Here is a 25,500-nt window from a genome sequence, read left to right as displayed (position 1 = left end):
AATTGTCTAAGAAAATATAGGGGAGGGGAAACCCCAATTTTAATTAGGTCTATAATCAATAGCCTAACTGTTAAAGGTGCATACGTTTATAAATCATCCATATATACTGTGTATATACAAAAATAAGACAGATATAGCTTATGTTGCCTGTTTGAGTGTTTGTTTAATAGCCTACTGATTCCGTGAGCACCAAGCCTCATGCATCGGCAAAATGATGGATAAAGCAATTTCACAGATTCGGCTGTTTTTAATCTTTGCTATGCTGTAATAAAGGCTTTAAAATATTTTTTGGGGGGGAATAGACTGGTATTACTTATCATTTATTTAGGGTCACACAGCATACCAGACATTTATGCTTTGAAACACAATCAAGCGTTACATTTTTTTAAATTAAATAACAAGGGAGCTTTGAACAATGAACCTAAACAATAAATAAACCCAATTCACAAATGCGTGCACCTGTTTTTAGTCTGCTGTAATACATTCTTTATATTTATTAGAACATACTCTCTGGTACACTTATTTATTTAGTGTTTACACTGTTCTAAATGGTCAGGGAAAATTATATTGTAATCTAACAGCAACTGTTTGGCACACATAATACTCGCACAACTCTTGCTCCTATACCCTCCCTTTTTGTTGATCTCCAGCCGTTTCCACAACTAAGTCAAATGTCTTCCACAGATTTTACTTCCCCTTTCTCTCCTGAGCAACCAGTAAACATTTGCTCATTTCGAGTCTTTTTCACGTCCTCCGCTTCCATTTTGCTGTCGACATTACTGTGTTTGGAGTTTGTTATAACCAATTTATAGATGTGATTATGATATGCTATAGGTCAGGCCCTATTGGTCACATGCATGTGACGCGTACATGTTTCACATAAAGAGAGCAAGGGTTGAGGGAGTAGGGAATGTTTTTCGTAAACAAATTTGCGATTTCTGTAACGGAACCTTTCAGTCAGAAACAAGTGATGTTGCAGGTTCAGCACGGACAACGCAATAAACACTTGCTGTGCTGTGTTGCCTTTTTGCTGCAGTAGGGAGGAGAGCGATACAACATGAGCGAGTCACACAGGCACTCGCTGTCGTTTGTTTTTACACAGTGTGACCATCGGGCTCTTTCTTGAGTCATTTGTGTGTCTTAATTATTTAGTCAAACAGTGTGCTTGAAGCATCAGACAACCTCAGTGCATATGTAGTTGGTTTTATTCAAACTGTGTGTCTGTCTATGTATGGAAAAATGTATTCAAACATTTCGACCAATCAATTGGTTGAAAGAACTGGATGACTTTTGGACTTTAACCAAAAGTCGGGGACTGCCCTAGGAACCAGTAATAAACTGATCCTGATCCTAAAACTATGAACATTGTATTTGGTACACATCATTACCTGGTAATGAATGGTGTGGCTGTTGAGCAAGTTGAGAAGACTGTATTACTTGGTGTTAGTGATGCGCCGATACCGATATCCAATATTTTCCTTGCCAAAAACCCCCCGATACCAATAACCAATATTTAACATTTTAGCTGCCTTTTTAAAGCATTTTAGTAGTTAAATATTTAACACACACATGGACGCAGCGGTCTAAGGCACTGCATCTCAGTGCAAGAGGCGTCACTACAGTCCCTGGTTCGAATCCAGGCTGTATCACATCCGGCCGTGATTGGGAGTCCCATAGGAAGAATTTGTTCTTAACTGACTTGCCTAGTTAAATAAAGGTCACGCACACACCCCACACTGACCAAAAAGTTATTTTGTTGGCATTTATGTATGTCTCCATTACCAGTAAAACATAATCAAAACCTATTTCTTTCACATACCTGCTGTGCTGTTTCGTTGTTCAGTCGTTTCATTCTCAACCAGGATTTCTATAGAATTCCGTTTGGGTCTTTGCGTGTCAAAAAAGATACACGTCAAATAACAATATTTGTCGTTTCAAATAAGCTTGTTGACCAATCAGGACCTGAATATGACTGCATAATTTAACGTGTTCATAATTTTTTTTACGTAGTTATTACACATGATTACACTGTCACTCGTATTTCATATGTCACAACGATTCATCATTACGTATGCTATGATGCTGGTAAAGTTGTCTCACGCACCTACATTGCTGGTCATTAAAAAAAATCTACTAGCTCATGGATGCAAACAATGTTCTTCCCAAAAACATAGCAAAACGACAATGTTTCAGTAGCTATATAGTTAGCTAGCCTACTATATAGCTAGGTGTCATCATCTAAAATAACCCTAATTTATAAGACAGTTCTTATTTGATTAATGGTGGTCGGGCCAATCTATGTGAAGCTAGCCACTATAAGGATTAGCCACAATAGTGGACTTTGCGGTTAGCCTACAAAATAAAAGTCTATCATTGAGTGATGCAAATGAATTCAAATAGTAGAATTATGCCATAGTTGAATAGATCATGCTAAATGTTGGAATGTTGTTATATAAAATCAACAAAAGACAATTTGTTAATTTGACAAAAATCTGTTGAAATCACACTGGATGTATTATACTTTAGAATTGCATTGGGGGCCTACTTATTTCATTGTAAAGCCTTACCTATGGATTGTGGCTCAATGACATGGGGTATCGGTCTACTCAGTGACACCCAGAGAACATTAGCGTCGTAGCTCTTGTTGGGGGACTCTGAAACAACTGTGAATTGTGCCACATGTATTGTCAACCTATGTGTATTGAACACTATTCTCGAGGAAAAACAATACTGCATGGATGTTTTGGAGTCTGATACCTCTGAGGACGTTGGGAAAAAATATCTTGGTTATTGAGTAGACTGATGCACCCTTTCATTGATCCCCAATCCTTAGGTAAAGCTGTGCAGTGCAGTATGAATGTCAATACACGCAATGTGTGACCTGCAGTCATATTCAGGTCCTGCAGGCCCTAGTTTTATCTTATCTTGATTATTGTCCAGTCATATGGTCAAGTGCTGCAAAGAAGGACCTAGTCACTCGTAGGCTCAGTTGCTGGTATACTTTTATTTACAAAGCCATTTTGGGTTTACTACCTTATTATTTGGCCATTTTTATTGTTCAGAAATGTGGTGGGTACTCTCTTTGTTCGCTGGACTTTATCCTGCTAACTGTTCCAAATGTCCAAACTGAATTTGGTAAAAGGGCTTTTATGTACTCTGCGCCATCGTCTTGGAACGCCTTACAAAATACTTTTAAACTGGAAGAACTTGTCCCGATTTGGTATTTTTAAATCACTGATGAATGATCTTGAGATTCCCTGACCTGTCAATGTTTTTAATTTGCTGTTTTTGATTTTGTTGTACTCTTGTGAATTCTATGGTTTTTACTAGATTACTTGTAGTTTTCCATGTTGTTTTGTAATGTTTTTAATGACTTGGTGCTGCCTATCTTGGCCAGGACGCTCTTGAAAAATAGATTTTAAATCTCAATGAGCCCTTCCTGGTTAAATAAAGGTTAAATAAAAAATATAAAAAATAAAACAAGTGAAGCTGCAGCTGGCTCAGAAAAGAGCGGCACATTTTGCTTTTGCTAAGAGTTGAGGAAAGACTGACTGCATTGCTTCTTGTTTTTATAGGAAACAATGTGTTGGAAATTCCAAATAGTTTGCATAGTCAACTTACACAGAGCTCTGACACACACACTTCTGATTCAGTCATAATCGATGTTTGATGGATAGGTAATTATCATAATTCTGAATAAAATATGCTGTATGCATGCATTAGATAATACAGCACAAAGCTATTTAGGTACATGTACAGTTATTGATTGTTTACTTTGCTTTAATAGTAATAATGACTGATAGGGTGAGAGACCGGTGACAAAGTCCAGGGATATGTGAGACCAGGAACGGAGGTTGAAGGAGACCAGCCAGAGCTTGCCGGGGAGTCTTGTTCGGCGCCCAGATCGTGCATGTGGCGATGACCGCAGAGACATCAGGAACCATGGTATGCCACCAAAAGCGTTGTCGCACAAAGGCCAAGGTCCGACGGGGACCTGGGTGGCAGGCAAGCTTGGAGGAGTGAGCCCACTCCAGGTCCGAGGAGTGGACAGCGTCAGGAACAATCATTCGGTTATCTGGCCACCGCTGGGGTTCGGCTGGGAATTTTGCGTCTCACACACCTGCTTCCCTGTTCCCCAGCTGAGTGCCATCGTCAGGCACAAGGTGGATAGTATGGTCTCGGGTTCCGGGGGTGTAACCGCGGGGCTATAGCGACGTGATAGCGCATTCGGCTTGACATTCTTGGATCCCGGTCGGTATGAGATTGAGAAGTTGAACCAGGTGAAAAGCAGGGCCCACCTAGCTTGATGGAATTGAGATGCTTGGCGCTGTGGAGATATTGCAGGTTCTTGTGGTCTGTCCACACAAAGAACGGATGTTCTGCCCCCTCCAGCCAGTGCCTCCACTCCTCCAATGAGATCTTCACTGCGAGAATCTCACTGTTCCCCACATTGTAGTTCCTCTCCGTGGCATTGAGGTGATAGGAGAAGGCGCCGGGATGTAACTTGAGGTCCAGGGCAGAACGCTGGGACAGGACAGCCCCCATTCCGACATCCGAAGCATCGGCCTCCACCACGAACTGGCGGGATGGGTCAGGATGAACCAAGATGGGAGCTGAGGTGAAATGGTGTTTGAGATCCTGAAACGCCCGGTCAGCAGCTGGAGACCACGTTAATGGAACCTTGGGAGAGGTGAGTGCAGACGGGGGAAGCCAGGGTGCTGTAACCCCGAATAAAGTGGCGATAAAAGTTGGCGAATCCCAGGAAACATTGCAGTTGCACTCTGGACGTAGGCTCGGGCCAATCCACCACTGCTTTCACCTTTCCGGGATCCATCTGTACACTCCCTGCAGTGACGATGTAACCCAGGAAGGGGATGGTGTAGCGATGGAAATTGCACGTCTCTTTCCCAAAAAGCTGGTTCTCCGACAGGAGAATTCTCCGACAGGAGGTAATCACCTGGAATGCATTTCATTTAGCAGGTGTGCCTTGTTAAAAGTTCATTTGTGGAATTTCTTTCCTTCTTAATGCATTGAGACAGTCAGTTGTGTTGTGACAAGGTAGAGGTGGTATATAGAAGATAGCCCTATTTGGTAAAAGAACAAGTCCATATTATGGAAAGAACAGCTCAAATAAGTAAAGAGAAATTACAGTCCATCATTACTTTAAGACATGAAGGTCAGTCAAGCCAGGAAAATGTCAAGAACTTTGAAAGTTTCTTCAACTGCATGTAGGAAAAACCATCATGATGTAACTGGTTCTCAAGAGGACCGCCACAGGAACGGAAGACCCAGAGTTACCTCTACTGCTGAGAATAAGTTCATTATAGTTACCAGCCTCAGAAATTGCACCCCAAATAAATGCATCAGAGTTCAAGCAACAGACACATCTCAACATCAACTGTTCAGAGGAGACTGCGTGAATCAGGCCTTCGTGGTCAAATTACTGCAAGGAAACCATGACTATAGGACACCAATAAGTAGAAGAGACTTGCTTGGGCCAAGAAACACAAACAATGGACATTAGACCGGTGTCAATCTGTCCTTTTGGTCTGATGATTCCAAATTTGAGATTTTTGGTTCCAAACGCTGTTTCTTTGTGAGACGCAGAGTACGTGAACAGATGATCTCCGCATGTGTGATTCCCACCGTGAAGCTTGGAGGTGTGATGGTGTGGGGGCGATTTGCTGGTAACACTAAGATTTATTTAGAATTCAAAGCACACTTAACTGGCATGGCTACCACAGCATTCTGCAGCGATACGCCATCTGATCTGGTTTACGCTTAGTGGGACTATCATCTGTTTTTCAAATGGATAATGACCCAAAACACACCTCCAGGCTGTGTAAGGGCTATTTGACCAAGAAGGAGAGTGATGGAGTGCTGCATCAGATGACCTGGCCTCCACAATCCCTCAATCCAATTGAGATGGTTTGGGATGAGTTGGACCATAGAGTGAAGGAAAAGCAGCCAACAAGTGCTTAGCATATGTGGGAACTCCTTCAAGACTGTTGGAAAAGCATTCCTCATGAAGCTGGTTGAGAAAAGTCCAAGAGTTTGCAAAGCTGTCATCAAGGCAAAGGTTGGCTACTTTGAAGAATCTCAAATATAACACATATTTTGATTTGTTTAACACTTTTTTTGGTTACTACATGATTCCATATGTGTTATTTCATAGTTTTGATGTATTCACTATAAAGAAAAATCCTGGAATGAGTAGGTGTGTCCAAACGTTTGACTGGTATTGTATATTTGTAAATATTACCTTCTTTGAAACACCAGTGCTGTGTAAATACATCCAAAACTTATTTGCGCCTCTACCTGTCTGCCTCCTGCTGAATATTTGTCCATACTACTGCTAGAAGGCACCTATTTTATGCGGCAGAGGTAGGCTACAGATTTCGAGCCAACCTGTCACTTCAAAAGCACTCAATTATCTTGACCTCTGAGTCTCTGCATTTGTACTTTGTTTGTTGTGGTATAGCGTGATATAAGCAGAATTCAACATAATTACCCTTGCCGATTTCAACCTTAGTCACTTTATCCTGTCGCCGGGTCTGGTCTTCAGAGAATAAGACCCTCATTGTGTTGAGCTGAATCAAGGAAAGTAGCTCGACTGTGTTAATACGACAGCGTCTTTGTAATATTGAATAGGGCTAACTGGCTCAGTTAAAAATGTCAGCCTAGGGGCCTCCCGGGTGGCGCAGTGGTCTAGAGCACTGCATCGCAGTGCTATGCTGCGCCACCAGAGTCTGGGTTCGCGCCCAGGCTCTGTCGCAGCCGGCCGCGACCGGGAGGTCCGTGGGGCGACGCACAATTGGCTTAGCGTCGTCCGGGTTAGGGAGGGTTTGGCCGGTAGGGATATCCTTGTCTCATCGCGCTCCAGCGACTCCTGTGGCGGGCCGGGCGCAGTGCGCGCTAACCGAGGGGGCGGGTGCACGGTGTTTCCTCCGACACATTGGTGCGGCTGGCTTCCGGGTTGGAGGCGCGCTGTGTTAAGAAGCAGTGCGGCTAGGTTGGGTTGTGCTTCGGAGGACGCATGACTTTCGACCTTCGTCTCTCCCGAGCCCGTACGGGAGTTGTAGCGATGAGACAAGATAGTAATTACTAGCGATTGGATACCACAAAAATTGGGGAGAAAAGGGGAGAAAATTTAAAAAAAAAAAAAAAAAAAAAAAAAAAAAAATGTCAGCCTTTCCAAGGCCTCACCTGTATCTCTACCGGGGGTGAAAGGAGAAGAATACACACTGTACATTGATTTCCCTGGCCTCAGGATGTGTTGTCTAATGATAATTGTTATTTCCTTCAGGCCTCTCGTCTCTCCAAGGGGGAAGGGGGAAGATAATTGCAGGCGCATCGTATGCTAATACCCCCCCCCAGTAACGCCACAGGTTGCTAAGATTCTGCTTCTCTCTCTCCTGACGCTGATTGCAAATCCATGTGTCTTGATTATAAGTTTTCGAAAGTGTTGATTCTGAATACACACAGACCAAGGAGGGGGTGGTGAAGGAGAACGAAAGAGAAAGTGAGATGAAGGATAAGGGGAGGGATAGAGAGATGAGAAAATAAGATATGTGTATGAGCAAAAGAGAGGTGAAAGCAACCGAGAGAGCATTTATTTCTTAAGGTGTTTATGATGATTCATTTTCACATATTCCATTAAAACCGCTTAAGGATCCGCCCCTTTTTTTCAATTTTCACCTATAATGACATACCCGAATCTAACTGTCTGTAACTCAGGCCCTGAAGCAAGGAAATGCATATTCTTAGTACTATTTGAAAGGAAACACAACAAGTTTGTGGAAATGTGAAAGGAATGTAGGAGAATATAACACAATAGATCTGGTAAAAGATAACACAAAGAAAAAAAACAATTGTTCTTTTGTATTTTTTTTGTACCATGGTCTTTGAAATGCAAGAGAAAGGCCATAATGTGTTATTCCAGCCCAGGTGCAATGTAGATTTTGGCTACTGAGGGCAGCAGTGTATGTGCAAAGATTTAGATTGATCCAATGCACCATTGCATGTCTGTTCAAAATGTTGTATCAAGACTGCCCAAATGTGGCTAATTTGTTTATTAATAACTTTTCATGTTCAAAACTGTGCACTCTCCTCAAACAATAGCATGGCATTCTTTCACTGTAATAGCTACTGTACATTGGACAGTGCAGTTAGATTAACAATAAGCTTTCTGCCAATATCAGATATGTCTATGTCCTGGGAAATTGTATTGTTACTTACAACCTCATGCTAATCGCATTAGCCTACGTTAGCTCAACCGTCCCGTGGAAGGGACACATCTCGATTGACCTCCAGACTGTCCTGTCATCTGTTATGTAATAAATACATATTTTAGTCTTCCTGACAGAAGATCATTATTACTTGAGTCGTTCCTTGAAATGAGTGCCTTTTGCGACCTTTGTGAAGCTAGCCACAATAAGTATTAGCCACAATAGTGGAATTTGCGGTTTGTCTTCAAAATAAATCCCCATTGAAACTGATGCAAAAGATACAAATAGTGGATTAATGACATTTTTACTACAAAACGCCGAACAAGGTTGGAATGTTATTTTAGTTCAACAACAGACAACAAGTAGTTAATTTCACACAAAAAGTTACATCTGTTGAAATCGCACTGTTGGTGTAATAGACTAAATATTAGCTGTTTCTCTTTTTGTGGGACTTTAACTATGGGAAATCGCCTCATTATCCAGCCTTTTGAGCATATTGGCATTCATATTGCGAGGTACAGCTTTAGCTATGGGTCTTGGGCAATGTTCCCTCTAAGCTGCGCACAGCTCCCCTGGTACTGCCACGCAGTAGAAATACCAGTGTGTGCAGAGAAACACGAGATTGAACTTCACTCGACTTTCTAGTTTTCCCCATTTAGTTAACACAATCAGCATTTCCTTTCACTGTGAAAATTGTGAACGAATCAACTCAATATTAGCGACTTTCAAATACAACATACCGAAACAAAACGAACTATGCAAGACTTAATTATTACGGATGCGCGATATATCGGTGAACAAATCAGATGTCTGTCTAGTTTCACGATGTGCAAAACCGATGTCAAAGCCTACGTGCATACCTATTTAATGAAGGTAATGACACCACGTAAAATGTTGCGCTATACGTGCAACACAGCATTCCTAAACTAGCCCACAATGTCTGCTGTGTGGATCGAGCAGTCAACAGGTCAAGCAGTCATTTTGAAAGAGTAACAACATTTCAGCAAGACAACTTAAAGGCGAAAACCATTAAAGCCAAGATAATGGAATTCATTAACCTTGACAATCAACCATTGTCTGTCGTGGGTGATGTTGGCTTTCACCGACTGGTCGAGCACCGGTTAACACTACCAAGTGCGCTATTTTTCAGATGTTGCCCTACCTGAGTTACACAGTAATAGCGTCACTGCTATTAACTTCACGACATACATACTATGGAACGCCGTTTGGGTCTTTGCGTGTCAAAAAAGATACAGTAGCACTGTCAAAGCTGTACAACAAAGTCTGCAAACAAGCAAAGACCGACCTCGAATGATGTGTTTACAATACCGCATTGGTAATAAAGCATCATTCGTTCGACCGCAACTTCTGGGGTAGTTAGCTTTAGCTTGGTACGTAGCTAGCACCAATACAACCAGCCTGAAAACAATGACCAGTAGAAACTGCAGTCATTTTTATTATTCTTAGCAATGATTTAGGAATCCATGTGAGTAAGTATTAGCTAGGTTGCCACTTGTTGTTCGACTATTGAAATTGAACTTCAGTTCATGAAAATAAATACCTAACCAGCTACTTAACCCTGTTGCCCAACGCTAACGTTATAAGCAGCCAGCTAGCATCATCTGGCTAGTGAGGCATTATGAAAGTGTTAAATTATTATGTGACGTGCAGTCCTGATTGGTCAACAAGCTTATTTGACACGTCAAATAGTGTTAAATAGTATAATTTTTGACACGCAAAGACCCAAGCGGTATTCCATAGAAATCCTGGTTGAGAATGAGACGACTGAACAAATGAACAACGAAACAGCACAGCAAGTAAGTGAAAGAAATAGGTTTTGATTATGTTTTACTGGTAATGGGGACGTAAATGCCAACAAAATAACTTTTTGGTCAGTGTGTGTGTGTAACCTTTATTTAAGTAGGAAAGTCAGTTAAGAACAAATTCTTATTAACAATGATGTCCTACCCCGGCCAAACCTGGACGACGCTGGGCCAATTGTGTGCCGTCCAATGGGACTCCCAATCACGGCCGGATGATACAGTCTGGATACGAACCAGAGACTGTAGTGACGCCTCTTGCACTGAGATGCAGTGCCTTAGACTGCTGCGTCCATGTGTGTGTGTTAACTATTTAACTGTACTAGAATGCTTAAAAGGCAGCAATTTTTTTTATATAGGTTATCGGTATCGGCCAAAAATATCATACCGGTGCATCACTACTAAATATGCATGATATTTTGTTGTAGGCAGAGCTGCAGTAGGCCTATATGCAAGTAAACCATTGACATATATGGATCTGTGGCATTCACTTTGAACTGTACTGTTTTTACAGCATGAGCTTGTTTTGAGATCAAAGCGAGAGCTGCATGTAGCGACTTGTGCACATTTGTTCATATCCTTTGCTAGTGAGTTATTAACCCAGTTGTAGTCAGCAATGGGGGAGTAGATTGGCTGCATTTTTTCCATTGTTTTTTATGGTGGGCCACTCTGATAATTGTATTTAATGTTTTTATTTCACCTTTATTTAACCAGATAGGCTAGTTGAGAACAAGTTCTCATTTACAACTGCGACCTGGCCAAGATAAAGCAAAGCTTTACCTAATGTAGGCCTACATTAGGATCAAATAGCCACAGTAGCCCACTTGACCACTGTTTAAACTAACTTAAAGTGGGTACAGCCTGAGTGTTTACAGTAAACACGCACCGGATGTTGCACAGAATTTTCACAACTTTCAAGTTTGCGCTCGGCAGACCTGACATTTGCTCAGTGATGGAAAAAAACATTGGTCTTGGGTCCATGAAATGGGGTTTCAGCCTACTCGGTGACACCTACGAAACACAACTGTGAAGAGTTTACACAAATATTAGAGTTGTTGCTCTTATTGTGGGACTTTAACTGTGGGAAATCACCAATATTGAATTTTAAAAGCCTGTTTTATATTAAATAAAGTGTCCCTTAATATAGACCACGTGTACAATTCAATAAATCAGCATTTTGACATGTCACAGTTGTGTTCTGTGGGTATCACTGAGAAAGCTGATGACCCAAGACCATAGGTAAGGCTGTATATTGCAATATGAATGTCAACACGCACAGTAGGTTGACTGGTGAGCTAATGTGACTGTCAAAGTCCTGCAATAAGAGTCTACAATACTAATATTTGTGTAAACTCTTCACAGTTGTGATCTTTGGGTGTCACTGAGTAGGCTGATACTCCATGTCATGGACCCAATATCCAAAGGTAAGGATATACGTTGCACTGTGAATGTCAATATGCACAATAGGCTGGATAGTGAGGTGATTTCAAGTCCCACATTAAGAGCTATGGCGCTAATATTTGTGTACACTCTTCATAGTTGGGTTCTGTGGGTATCACTGAGTAGGCTGATGCATATCTTTTTGTGGACTGCATTCTTGCTTTACCTGCACTAACCCTATGCCTCCCCCATTTATAAATAGAATTGGCCCTATCCCTGCCACCCCCAAAGGCCTGTTGGTACAGTCGGCCTTGCCAACCAACCCAGGAGGAGCTCTGTGTGCGAGTCCTCAGGTGGCCCTGGTCTTGTTTATTTGTTTGATTTATAGTCTGACTGACCCACTGAATTAGAAGTGATGGGATGGGACGGAACTTTGTTTAGCCTACTGTGTGGCCCCTCATCAGTACACATTCACAGTCACCCGCACAAAGAGACAGCAGCGTGTGTCTTCTGGTGCAGCTCTGGTCTGCTTGCGTGCGTCCGCATGCGTGTGTTGGCACCAAGGCAAGAAAGACAGGGGGAGACCGAAGAGAATAAAGGGATTTTTCAGTTTTTTCATTCAACCACTCCTATTGTAATGAGCATGGGGAGGAGCCAGTTAAGCTGACGTTTAGTGTCGGTCATGGGGGGTCGTATTATGGCAGCAGATCTGAATTGTGCTGATCTGGTTAGTCAGGCAGCAATCAGCTTGTTGTGCGTCCCAAATGGCACCCTATTCCCTAATTGAGACACTCCTTTTGTCCAGACCCATATGGGCCCTGGTCAAAAGTAGTGTACTCTAAAGGGAATAGGGTGCCATTTGGGATGGAGCTTTGGTCTGAAATGGCTCTATTCTATTTAGAGTGAGTGGCTGTGCCTAAAGGTTACATTGCACCACTGTTCTGCTGCATTCAGCGGCACACACACTTTTAGAGCCAGCCTCTGAGGCACTACACGTATGCATGCAAATGCGTACACACACACACACACACACACACACACACAGTGGGAAAGAGAGCCAGAGTGAGAGAGAGTGACTGACTGGAATTTGTAAGTGACAATCCAAATCCATAGATGTCTATTACTGGATGAGAGGACTTGTGGAATACTTGTGAAACCCTGTCCGAATGAATCCTATTTGTGTGTGTGTCATCCTGTTATTAACACGTCTACAGCAGGATTTCCTAACGTGACTTGTCACTATATGCTGGGGAATCAACTGCTACAGTTTTTATTTTTTATTTTTTGGGCATTCTAAGATTAGAACAGAACATTCACAATCAAGCTTGTCTGTAACAGTGTATTCATATAGCATATCAGTGAAGGCCTAGGGGTGCTGATCTAGGATCAGTGTGAAAATACTCCCAAGTGTGAAGTTCAGTTTTTCCTCTCACAATTACTCTTGCTACACTGGCCATATGGAACATAATCCTAAAGTGTCTTCATTTTATTTCTTACATAATTACAATGAGGAGAATGGGTCGATTTCATGGTGGAGGAAACGGAAGGGAACACTGGACAGCACAAATGACCTAGGTGAATTGTCAGAGAGGGAGGGGAGAGAGAGAGACATTTACATTTTCCTTTATTTGCAATTTTACTCCCATCCTTCAGAAGAGGTAGGCTATTAGTTTCTGGGTTAAAAATAGATCGCTGTTCTTCCCAATGTAAAGCACTGATACAAAAACCCATCCCGGATCCATGTCCTTTTGATATGTCTATCAGCTCTCTCCTTCAGTCTTGCTGGCCAAGTAAAGGGGACTTGTATTACTCATATGCTGGCGTCCTCGACCCCAATTTCAGGCTGCCTAGATGACTGCCTGCGTACACTTCTGCAAGGTGGGCCTGGCTCGTGCTATGACAGCGCTAGTCATCAGTATTTTGAAGATGACTCTATTTCTCAGAATGTAAGCCTCAGTGGTTCCATTTGAAAGTTTATTTTGTCCTTTGACAGGACTTGGACATCGTTTCTTGGAGGGATGGTGGATGTGTTGTCAAAGGGGCCTGTGTAAGTTGGGTGCGTTGGTGTAGTGTGTTGGATGCGGATCCTGGATAAACGGTGTCTCGCTTTCTGCTGACTGTTGGGTCAGGGAAGGCTTAAGGGAAGGTGCACAGACACACACACACTGGCCTCTCTGTACAGGGGTCAAACCTGCTCTCTCTCTCTCTCTCTCTTTCTAAGCTCAACTTGTATTGCCTGGCTGGCATGATGGGAGAGGTTTGTTTATGACATAGAAACCTTCACAGACCGTTACTGTGTTTCCGTTAGACCATACTGCCCATATAGTCCATTAGTATATCAATGAATGGCGTCTCTGTTTTGTCTTCAACAGGGGCCTTCCTGGAAAGAAGTGTGGAAACATCATTGTTACGGCAGAAGAGATGGGAAACTGCAGGGTGAGTAGTGATGGCAGGGGATATGGGGTGAAAGGGAGTTTTGGGCTGCATCCCATTCCAAAAAAGCTGACTGCCCTTGTTAACTCCCCAAACCAATCATCATAAGGACAACATCAATCAATAAACCCTTTGCCATGGCATATACATTAAATGATATTGTTATGGATCTACTATCATAGGATATATCTCTCACCTTGATGCTGAGTGGAGTTGCCGTGTCCTGCAATGTTACTGTTGACTGATCAGCATGAATGTCTGCATCTACTATCAGAAGTCTCTCACCAGTATCTGCAGTGAATACTGAGCGGTGCTGTCCGTTTCATCAGTCTCAATGTCTCTCTCTGTTACTGTAGGAGTCGGTGATGATGCAGTTCTGCGGGAATAAACTGGACAAGAAAGATTTCTTCGGCAAGTCGGACCCTTTCCTCGTCTTCTACCGCAGCAATGAAGACGGAACGTGAGTATACTTTACCTACCCCTTCTTCAGATCCTCTCCTCCATGCAATTCCATCCATCAGTCTTTCCATTGAATTCCTGTGTGTGTGTTACAGCCTACAGGGTCTTCTCTCTCATCAACACGTATCCGAGGGGTCAGATAAGCAGGTCTACTCCTCTGAGGAGAGGCTTTATTACACACACACCTATGTTACAGCCGGCAGAGCAGAGAGGAGATGACCTAGCGGGAATAGTGGCTGGAGGGAGAGCTCCCTATTGCCCCACTGGCCTCTCTGTACAGTGGTCAAACATCTCTCGGTCTCTGTCTCGCTCTCTCTCTCTCTCTGTGTGTATCAGTTAATGGTAGATGACGCTCTCTGAACTCATATTCCACACTGCACTATATTCACATTAAAACCATTTACTTTTGCAGTGAATGATGATTATACTGAGTATTCCTCAGTTGATGGTAATTGCTCTTGGAACTGAAAGAGATATTTTTTGTGCTGGTCATCATGATGACATTTGAAATGGTTTTTTTAATCGCTCTATATTTTTGACAAAGTACGGAAAAGAGGAATCAATATCTTTTGAGGTTTGTATCACTGAGTGTGTGTGATTTATCTTCTTGGGGAGAAGAAAAATCTGAAGGAGCTGAGGGTCAAAGAGACGTTTAAACTTGAGAAAAATCTGGAGAAAAGCACAGGAAGATAGTCTGTCTCGCTAACTCTAACTTTGCACAGACACTCTGAGGGAATGAGGGAGAGAGATGAGTAAAGAGGAACATGTGGGGAAAAATAGAAGGCGATAAAGAGGAACAGTGAAAGGAATATTGTCCAGGGATCCATTGATCAGTGTATGACTTGTCTTGTCGCTGTGTTTCTCCAGGTTCACAACCTGCCATAAGACAGAGGTGGTGAAGAACACACTGAACCCAGTGTGGCAGGCCTTCAAGATACCCGTCAGAGCACTCTGCAATGGAGACTACGACAGGTCAGCGTGTGTGTGTCTACATGTGTGTGTGTAGTTTGGCCAGCAAGATTAGACTAGCATTTATTGGTTTGCTGAAGTGTGTGAGGGCCATGGTGGTGATCTTTTTTTCAACAATTTGAGTGCTTTGTAAAAATGATTTAGTGACAGGATCTAATCTGCAAGAGGAGAAAATACTTTTTAGATGTACTCCATTTTGTAAGAATCACCATGCACGGAATTCCTTGGTTGCTAAGGTTGCTGTGAACCTATTAAATGCAAATGGAAGTTATTATAATGAACTCTGACAGAGAAACGAATGCTTGGTCTGCTTATGAATAGCCTTCCTCTCTGCAATCATCATTCTCCCTCAGTGGAGTTGTCAATTCACATGCCTGACTGACAGACAGGTGTCATGCCCGCACTCAGATGCATTGGCCCTTAAATCCAGGGTGTAAGAAGCTGCAATAGTCTTTCAACCGCAAGTTTAAAATCCCCTGAGTGAGTGAGGGATTGTGTTTGTATTCATCTCCAGTTGTCAGCAGGCCACGCCCCAGATGGATGGTCTGAGCTAGTCAGGGTGCATTGATTGGAGCAGAGCTGGGCCCTGACTCTCTGAGTTGTTAGGAGGTTAGTTAGAGAGAGCTCATTGTTATCAGTGTGTGGAGAGTGTGGGGAGCCAAGGAAGCACCGAAATTAATGCTTGCGCATGCACACACACACACACACACGCATATCTATACATTGATTTACGCACATGCGCGCGCACACAGTGAGAGTGTGAGTCTCTGGGGGTCTGGGATAAGAGATAAGGGAGAACACTAACAATGGAGAGCTGTGTGTCCCTCTGCTGATAGTACCACCGCTGATGGGCCCTTGTTAGAGACACACACTCCCACGCACACACACGCATACCTACTTCTCCCTCCACCCCGGGGACTACAGAAGAAGCAGCAAACCCATTGTTTGTCCTGTCAACTCATCGCTCCTGTTGTCTCCAGAGCATCTTTAGGTTGTGCTTCAATACAGTAAATGTCTGACAATGAGGTAGTTAACAAATTCCACTGCTGTTAATATGAGCGGTCGTCCCTCGCGCTGTCCTCCTGCACAGTAGATGTGCCTTCCAAATGGCACCCTACTCCATAGTGCACTACTTTTGACCGGAGCCCATGGGCCCTGCTCAAAAGTAGTTCATGATAAAGGGAATAGGATGCCATTTGGGAGGCAGTGCAGGACTACCTCCCTCGGGTCCCGGGGTTCTGGTTGATTACTATAGGGATGGATGGCTTTATCTCCTCAGCCTTTCTTTGTCAGCTTAGATGGATGGTGATGGGCTCATCCTTCACTCCATGTAGTAGGAGGCTGAGCAGAGTGCATGAGTGCGCGTTTCTGTGTCTGTCTTTGTGCTCTGACAATGCCCGGAGTGTGCCTCCTCTTATCATCGTACCCCTTTTGCGACCCCCTTCAGGAAACTCATTAACCTGTGACTTCTGACCCGGTGGTGATCTATAACTAATGATGACCTTTTCATCTAAGCAGCTGTTCGTTGTGTTCTTCTTTCTCCTCTGAAAAGAGAAGTGGATGTCATTAGGTGAATGCACCAATTTGTAAGTCGCTCTGGATAAGAGCGTCTGCTAAATGACTTAAATGTAAATGTAAATGTAAGTGAAATTGGTGCTGGGTGAAATACGCGCAGCCACAGTCAGCTACTTATCTCTTGGCTCTGGTGAAGGAGAATGGCCACGTGTTATGGGAAAACGATTCTTCTGTTTGAGGGGACGGGTGACGGTGGAAGAGCACTGCTTTTCTCTCTCTAACGTTCGCTATTTTGGAAACCAATATAGACATGATATAGATTACTATAAACTGTCCTCCTTCAGTGTACTATACATGTTATCTTGAAACTAATTTGGGGAGAAATGTACAGTGTCATGATGATCATAGTTTCTGCTGATAATTGGCCTGTTAAAACTATATAGATATTTTTCTAATATATTGTTATTTCTCACCGTGCTAGAACGATCAAGATAGAATGCTACGACTGGGACAGAGATGGAAGGTAATTTCATTTGAATCTTAATTGAAAAGCACCTTCATTAGCGTGATGTAATCACTGTGTTATTTCAATTGTGCTACTTTAACTAGTCCTAATCTATATTTCTAGAAGGTAAGGAAGCTGTGTTGGATGCTGACTCATTCAACACAGGTTGACATGTCGTTGTTGAAGTGGGGTAATTGGATTGGCTATAAACATAGAGGCGGGGCCAAGGGCGGAGCAGCAGTAGAGCGTCATCATTTCATATTATGGGTTTAGTGGGCAAGGTTATTGCAATGGGGGTATTACTTTACAGCATACTCTCACTCCCTCTCTCATTTCCTCTTTATACCTGTCAGCATTATGTCAAGTGTTACCAAACATCTCTTTGCTTGCAGGTGGAGGGGTTACACTTTGCTTCCAAATTCACTTTATTTTAAGGAAGTCGTCCAGGACCTGAGGTAGCAAAGCATCCCCAAACCATCACACTACCGCCACCATGCTTCACCGTTGGTGTAAGGTTCTTACTGTGTTTGGTTTTTGCCAGGCATAATTGGACCCATGTCACCCAAAAAGTTATACTTTTGAATCATCTGTCCATAGAACGTTCTTCCAAGAGTCTTGATGATCATCCAGTTGCTTCTAGGTGCTTTTTTGGCAAACTGGAGTCAACTTTTTGGATGACATGGGTCCAATTTATGTCTGGTGAAAACCAAACACTGCATTCCACAGTAAGAACAAGAGCATGGCGGTGGTAGTGGGATGGTTTGGGGATACTTTGTCGCCTCAGGACCTGGACGACTTGCCTTAATAGAAGGAACCATGAATTCTGCTCTGTATCAAATAATTCTACTGGAGAATGTCAGGCCATCTGTCTGTGAGCTGAAGCGCAGCTGGGTCATGCAGCAAGACAATGATCCAAAACACACAATCAAGTCTACATGAAAATGGCTAAAAAGCTACATATTTGAAGTTTTGGAATGACCTTGTCAAAGTCCAGACCTAATCCCAATTGAGATGTTGTGGCAGGACTTGAAACGAGCAGTTCATGCTTGAAAACCCACAAATGTTGCTGAGTTAAAGCAGTTCTGCATGTAAGAGTGGGCCAAAATTCCTCCATAGCGATGAGAGCCTGATAAACAACTACCGGAAGCATTTGGTTGCAGTCATTGCAGCTAAAGGTGGCACAACCAGTTATTGAGTGTGAAGGGGAAATTACTTTTTCACACAGGGAATTGGGTGTTGCATAACTTAGTTAACTTATTTTTTTATTTTTATTAACTCAGGTTCCATTTTATCTAATATTATGTCTTCGTTGAAGATCTGATAACATTCAGTATCAAAAATATGCAAAAATAGAGAAAATCAGAAAGGGGGCAAATACTTTTCACGCCACTATACTCTATTGTACCCTCAAGTGGCTGCATGAAAAACACGAGTGAAATCTCTACTTAATCACTCTCAGAACTTTATTTGTTCATCAAAATTGTGAATAACTCACCACAGGTTAATGGGAAGGGTATGCTTGAAAGGATGCACATAACTCTGCAATGTTGGGTTGTATTGGAGAGAGTCTCAGTCTTAAATCATTTTCCACACATATTTAGTTTTCATGCTAGTGAGGGCCGAGAATCCACTCTCACATAGGTACGTGGTTGCAAAGGGCATCAGTGTCTTAACAGCGCTATTTGCCAAGGCAGGATACTCATCCAGAAATCTGCCAGTGGCTTCTGATTTAAATTAAATGTTCACAGAACCGCTTGTTGCAATTTCGATGAGGCTCTCTTGTTCAGATATCGGTAAGTGGACTGGAGGAAGGGAATGAAAGGGATAACAAACCCAGTTGTTTGTGTCATCCGTTTCGGGAAAGTACCTGCGTAATTGCACACCCAACTCTCTCAGGTGCTTCGCTATATCACATTTGACATTGTCCGTAAGCTTGAGTTCATTAGCGTACAAAAAATGATACAATGATGGGAAGACCTGTGTGTTGTCCTTGTTAATGCAGACAGAAGAGCTCCAACTTCTTAATCATAGTCTCAATTTTGTCCCGCACAATGAATATAGTTGTGGAGAGTCCCTGTAATCGTAGATTCCGATCATTCAGGGGAAAAAATGTTACCCAGATAGGCCAGTTGTGTGAGAAACTCATCCTCATGCAGGCGGTCAGACAAGTGAAACTTATGGTCAGTAAAGAGAACTTTAAGCTTGTCTCTCAATTTAAAAAAGTGTCAATACTTTGCCCTTTGATAACCTACGCACTTCTGTATGTTGTAAAAGCTTTACATGTCCGCTGCCCATATCATTGCATAGTGCAGAAAATACACGAGCGTTCAGGGGCCTTGCTTTAACAAAGTTAACCATTTTCACTGTGGTGTCCAAAACATATTTCAAGCTGTCAGGCATTCCCTTGGCAGCAAGGGCCTCTCATGGATGCTGCAGTGTACCGAAGTGGCGTCGGGAGCAACTGCTTGCACGCGCGTTACCACTCCACTATGTCTCCCTGTCATGGCTTTTGCACCATGAGTACAGATACCAACAGATTTTGACCACCAAAGTCCATTTGATGTCACAAAGCTGTCCAGTTCTTAAAAAATATCCTTTCTTAATTGACCCCCCCATAAACGTAACGGACATATACCAGGAGCTGTGCCAGGCCCGCCACCTCTGTTGACTCATCCAGCTGTAACGCATAGAATTCACTGGCTTGTATGCGAAGCAGTAATTGTTTAAAAACGTCTCCTGCCATGTCACTGATGCGTCGTGAAACAGTGTTGTTTGATGAAGGCATTGTCTGTATAGTTTTTGGCCTTCTCCCCCAGCATTGGTCCTAGCCATATCTGCGGCAGCAGGAAGAATTAAGTCCTCCACAATAGTATGGGACTTGCCTGTCCTAGCCACTCTGTAGCTCACCATATAAGACGCTTTTAGCCCCTTCTTATTAAATGGTATCTGTTGCTGTTATACATGTCTTACTACTCGAAAGTCGTCTTTGTTCTCGCTCAGAAAACTCCCGTGGTGTATTTTTCAAATTGTCATGTTTCGTTTCTAAATGTCTGCGCAAGAGTGAAGGTTTCCCATGAGAAAGTAACGGTTAAGGTGATTGGATGTTAATTATTTGTTATTTCGCTGAACACCTAGATGGTTCAATTTGATTTTTAGCAGTGAATCGAGGCTACTTAGGCGAGGGGGGGGGGGAAATCACCCAAGTCTATAGCCCCGTTGGAAAATATAAATGTACTGTTTGAAAATGTGAAGCAAAAACAAAATATATAATCATCTATTTCTTTACAACAACAAAAATGTGAACTGCGTGTACCCCCGACGGCATTGCGCGCACCCCTGCACCAGACTATCTGAGAGGGATTGACTTTATAATTTGTGAGTTGTGTATTTGAAATGCTGTGATTATACTAATGATTGTTTTGTGCGTTTTGTCCTAAGCCATGACTTCATAGGAGAGTTCAGTACCAGCTACAGAGAGCTATCCAGAGGCCAGTCCCAGTTCAATGTGTATGAGGTAAGTGTGTGTCTGTGTCTCTCTTGTGTGTGTGTGTCTACATGTGTGCATGCGACATGTTTATATATGTATGTGTGCTTGGTGGAATAGGATATTATTTATCTATTCTCTTAGCGTCACTCACCCACACAGAAAGCACATTTAGTAAATATCCTCTGGAGCGATTCTTCATGGCATTTCTCCTGGAATTTAATTAACAGAGTTTGACGTAAAGTGAGGAATGGTTGATGGATGGCCAGCCTCCACACTCCGTCTCCTAAGATAAGACTGAACAGTTGTTCATTAACAAACAATATTCTGAGTGGGAACCACACAGAGGGACCCTTATTTTAAGTAGTGTTTGTCTAATGAGAGAAGGAAGACACACAGTGATTGTGTGTTGTCTTTCAAGATGCTGGCACTGGGACATGAGAATCTATCATTTCCCAAGTCACAGCTCTTGGGTCCTCACATATTCTCTGGTGTGTTTTTTTCCTCCACTGTAAATTGTTCAATTTAGGAGAGGAGGGTTCCACATCACTGCTGTCTGTGTGTTTTTGTGTTCCTTCTTCCCTTAACCATCTGTTAACAGTCATCACCCAATGCCCAGCATGGGGCCCGATCGGTTGTACACACACACACTGCTTATGGTTGTCCATCGTGCCCAACAATCACCATCTTCTCCTTTACTTGTGAAACGCACGCGCCGCTTGTGAGAAGCTCCTGTCTCCCTGGTCCTCTCTGTCTATCTGTTGACTTGATGTGACATCTACTCTTGCCAGAGCAGTTACTGAACACAACACAAGGAAAACCAACTGTCACTGTCTGTGTCTATGTATTTTTTATGAGCGTGCATACACAACCATGAAGGGCGCGATAATATCCATTTTATTTTACAAGCCAGATGCAATAAAACAGCTAGTCTCCCCTTCAAAGGCAAATGTGCCTTTCCTTCCTTACTTATTCCCTCCAATCTCCACCAAGGATGCAGAGAGGGTTATAAATCCTGTGAAAATTGGCCTGCGTCCCAAATAGTACCCTCTTCCGTTATTCGCCTTATTCTGGAACGTTACAGTGATCGCGGCGAGTTAGTTGCAATTGTGTTTCTATTTCCGGCAATATTCCCGTGACGCTAACGCATGCAAAAGTGGTACTTTTAAATCAAATCAAATTGTATTGGTCACATACACATGGTTAGCAGATGTTATTGCGAGTGTAGTGAAATGCTTGTGCTTCTAGTTTCGACAGTGCAGCAGTATCTAACAAGTAATCTAACAATTCCACAAAAATGACCTAATACACACAAATCTAAGTAAAGGAATGGAATAAGAATATATAAATATATGGATGAGTAATGACCGAGCGGCATAGGCAAGATGCAATAGATGGTATAAAATACAGTATAAACATATGAGATGAGTAATGCAAGATATGTAAACATTATTAACGTGACTAGTGATCTATTAAAGTGGCCAATGATTTTCAAGTCAATGTAGGCAGCAGCCTCTCTGTGTTAGTGATGGCTGTTAAACAGTCTGATGGCCTTGAGATAGAAGCTATTTTGATTTTGGATTTTTTTTAAACAGTCTGATAGCTCGGGTGGTTGTTGTCCTTGATGATCTTTTTGGCCTTCCTGTGACATCGGGTGCTATAGGTGTCCAGAAGGGCAGGTAGTTTGCCCCCGGTGATGTGTTATGCAGACCACACCACCCTCTGGAGAGCCCCTGCGGTTATGGGCTGTGCAGTTGCCGTACCAGGCGGTGATGGAGCCCGACAGGATGCTCTCAATTGTGCATCTGTAAAAGTTTGTGAGGGTTTTAGGTGACAAACCTGACTAACCAGTGTCTGTATGTAGCCTCGCTAATTTTATAGCCTCGCTACTGTATATAGCCTGTCTTTTTACTGTTGTTTTATTTCTTTACATATCTATTGTTCACCTAATACCTTTTTTGCACTATTGGTTAGAGCCTGTAAGTAAGCATTTCACTGTAAGGTCTACACCTGTTGTATTTGGCGCACGTGACAAATACATTTTTGTTTGATTTGAAACCAAATTTCTTCAGCCTCCTGAGTTTGAAGAGGCGCTGTTGCGCCTTCACCACACTGTCTGTGTGGGTGGACCATTTCAGTTTGTCCGTGATGTGTACACTGAGGAACTTAACATTCTACCTTCTCCACTGCAGTCCCGTTGATGTGGATGGGGTTGCTCCCTCTGCTGTTTCCTGAAGTTCATGATCATTTCCTTTGTTTTGTTGATGTTGAGTGAGAGGTTGTTTTCCTGACACCACACTCCGAGTGCCCTCACCTCCTCCCTATAGGCTGTCTCGTCGTTGTTGGTAATCAGGCCTACTACTCTTGTGTCGTCTGCAAACTTGATGATTGAGTTGGAGGCGTGCATGGCCACGCAGTCATGGGTGAACAGGGAGTACAGGAGGTGGCTGAGCACACACCCTTGTGGGGCCCCAGTGTTGAGGATCAGCGAATTGAAGATGTTGTTTCCTACCTTCACCACCTGGGTGGTGAAATCCTACAATCGAGCATTATATGTTCAGTACGAGCCTGTCACAGAAATTGGATGTAGAGGAGGAAGTTTTTAGAACAGCAATGTTTTTGAACACCAACCTCTACGTCGATCTGAACGTACCCTTGGAGCCTCATACGACCTGCATCCCCTTTGGCTTGGCTACGATGCGCCACTCGTGAAGAAGTGTTGTGGGTTGGTCTGCCAGTCATCAGTGACAGCTAAGCCAAACGCTTGAGCACTTTGCCTGCTCTCATTTTGTGTCTCATAATAGCACCATTTATTTCCTCTACAACTCAATAGGAAATTCCCATTTTATATATACTTAATTATTATGATTATTAAATATTATTAGGAGCTTCCATGCAGTATGGTGTTTTGTTATTAATTGTCCGTTGACTTGTTTAACGAGCCATACTGATTTCTTAACAGATGACACAACAGGCTCAAGTGTACACCAAATTGAAATGGGGATTGGCCAACACAGATAGAAGGAATGGATATGCCTTCAGAGAAGGATGCCCAAACCCAATGGGAAGACCCATCTCTAAGTCATCACAACTACAGCTCAGGTGATCATGTAAAGCCCACTACCTGTGAGGCAGGGACCACAGTGCCCAGCAGCACCTCTCCTCAAAACCCTGCTTAGGAACGAAGCACTCTGTCGACTGCATACAGGCTTGTCTCTTGCTGCCTTTTCTACCCTGGCGGAATGTCTTCTACCCCTCTACAAAGGCAGCTTTCAGTTAGACCTGACAGACCAACTCCTGATGACACTGATGAAGCTGTAGCTCAGCTTGCTGCAGCAGTACCTAGCAGAATGGTTTGGTGTTTCCCAGAGTATTGTCAGTCGAGTGATTCGTTATTGGATTGACATGATGGAAGAGAATCTGAGGGAGTACATTCCATGACTGCCGAGGGAGACCATCCGTGCTACAATGCCAGCATTTCTTAAGGACTACTACTCAGGAACAACCTGCATTATTGACTGCTCAGAAACTGCTTTACAGAAGTGCAAGAATCGGGATTCAAGGGGAGAGTCATTCAGCCATTACTACGCCCAGAACACTATCAAATACCTGGTGGCCAGCCTTCACAAACAGAGGAGCACAGCTGTCAGAGGAAGACACTACATGTACAAGACGGATAGCTAACGTGAGGGTTCATGTGGAACGTGTAATTCAAAGGCTCAAACGGTTTAGAATCATCTCCCAGACCGTGCCAATCAACCTCTCATCTAAAATGGACGAAATACATTGAATCTGTGCTGCCCTGAGTAACCTGCGTGGTCATGTCATTCATGAAGATGCTGAATGAACTGACCAGTCAAATGCCGTTCAACGGGGTCGAGTTCCCAATATGAATTTAGGTTTTGTCAAAAGTTACTTCAAATTAAATGTCAATTCATTCTATAACAACTCGACTTAATTATTTGTTTTACATACTCATTGATATTCATAAAAAAATAAAGCCATAAAAACAATTTCCACAATACTGTGACTGTTGATGCATTAAGTCAGGCTTTTTAATTGAAAAACGATTTGTTAATAGTAACTGCAAACAGGAGAGACATCTGACTACATACTTCTACAGAGCTGCATATATATAGTTAATGTCGGAAGTTTACATACACCTTAGCCAAATACATTTAAACTCAGTTTTTCACAATTCTTGACATTTAATCCAAGTAAATATTTCCCTGTCTTAGGTCAGTTAGGATCACCACTTCATTTTAAGAATGTGAAATGTCAGAATAATAGTAGAGAGAGGGATTTATTTCAGCTTTTATTTCTTTCATCCCATTCCCAGTGGGTCAGAAGTTTACATACACTCAATTAGTATTTGGTAGCATTGCCTTTAAATTGTTTAACTTGGGTCAAATGTTTCGGTAACCTTCCACAAGTTTCCATCAATAAGTTGGGTGAATTTTGGCCCATTCCTCCTGACAGAGCTGGTGTAACTGAGTCAGGTTTGGGGCCTCCTTGCTCGCACACGCTTTTTCAGTTCTGCGTACACATTTTCTATTAGGATTGAGGTCAGGGTTTTGTGTTGGCCACTCCAATACCTTGACTTTGTTGTCCTTAAGCCATTTTGCCACAACTTTGGAAGTATGCTTGGGGTCATTGTCCATTTGGAAGACCCATTTGCGACCAAGCTTTACATCCTGACTGATGTCT

The 25,500-nt window shown here is 42.7% G+C and overlaps 1 protein-coding gene across 2 annotated transcripts in view; it reads left to right on the top strand.

Annotated features, from left to right (window-relative positions):
• Positions 1-25,500, top strand: part of LOC139565792 (copine-8) — a 124,228-nt gene that overhangs the window by 68,696 nt on the left and 30,032 nt on the right. For both annotated transcript variants that reach the window (XM_071386361.1, XM_071386360.1), the window contains exons 7-11: positions 13,801-13,864; positions 14,218-14,321; positions 15,188-15,292; positions 17,286-17,327; positions 20,748-20,823. In XM_071386361.1, the coding sequence (XP_071242462.1) occupies positions 13,801-13,864; positions 14,218-14,321; positions 15,188-15,292; positions 17,286-17,327; positions 20,748-20,823 (391 nt within the window). The remainder of the gene's footprint in view (positions 1-13,800; positions 13,865-14,217; positions 14,322-15,187; positions 15,293-17,285; positions 17,328-20,747; positions 20,824-25,500) is intronic.

The sequence above is a fragment of the Salvelinus alpinus genome, chromosome 37 (assembly GCF_045679555.1).
Source record: "Salvelinus alpinus chromosome 37, SLU_Salpinus.1, whole genome shotgun sequence".
In the NCBI taxonomy this organism is placed as follows: domain Eukaryota; kingdom Metazoa; phylum Chordata; class Actinopteri; order Salmoniformes; family Salmonidae; genus Salvelinus; species Salvelinus alpinus.
This window is presented reverse-complemented; position numbering and strand designations above follow the sequence as displayed.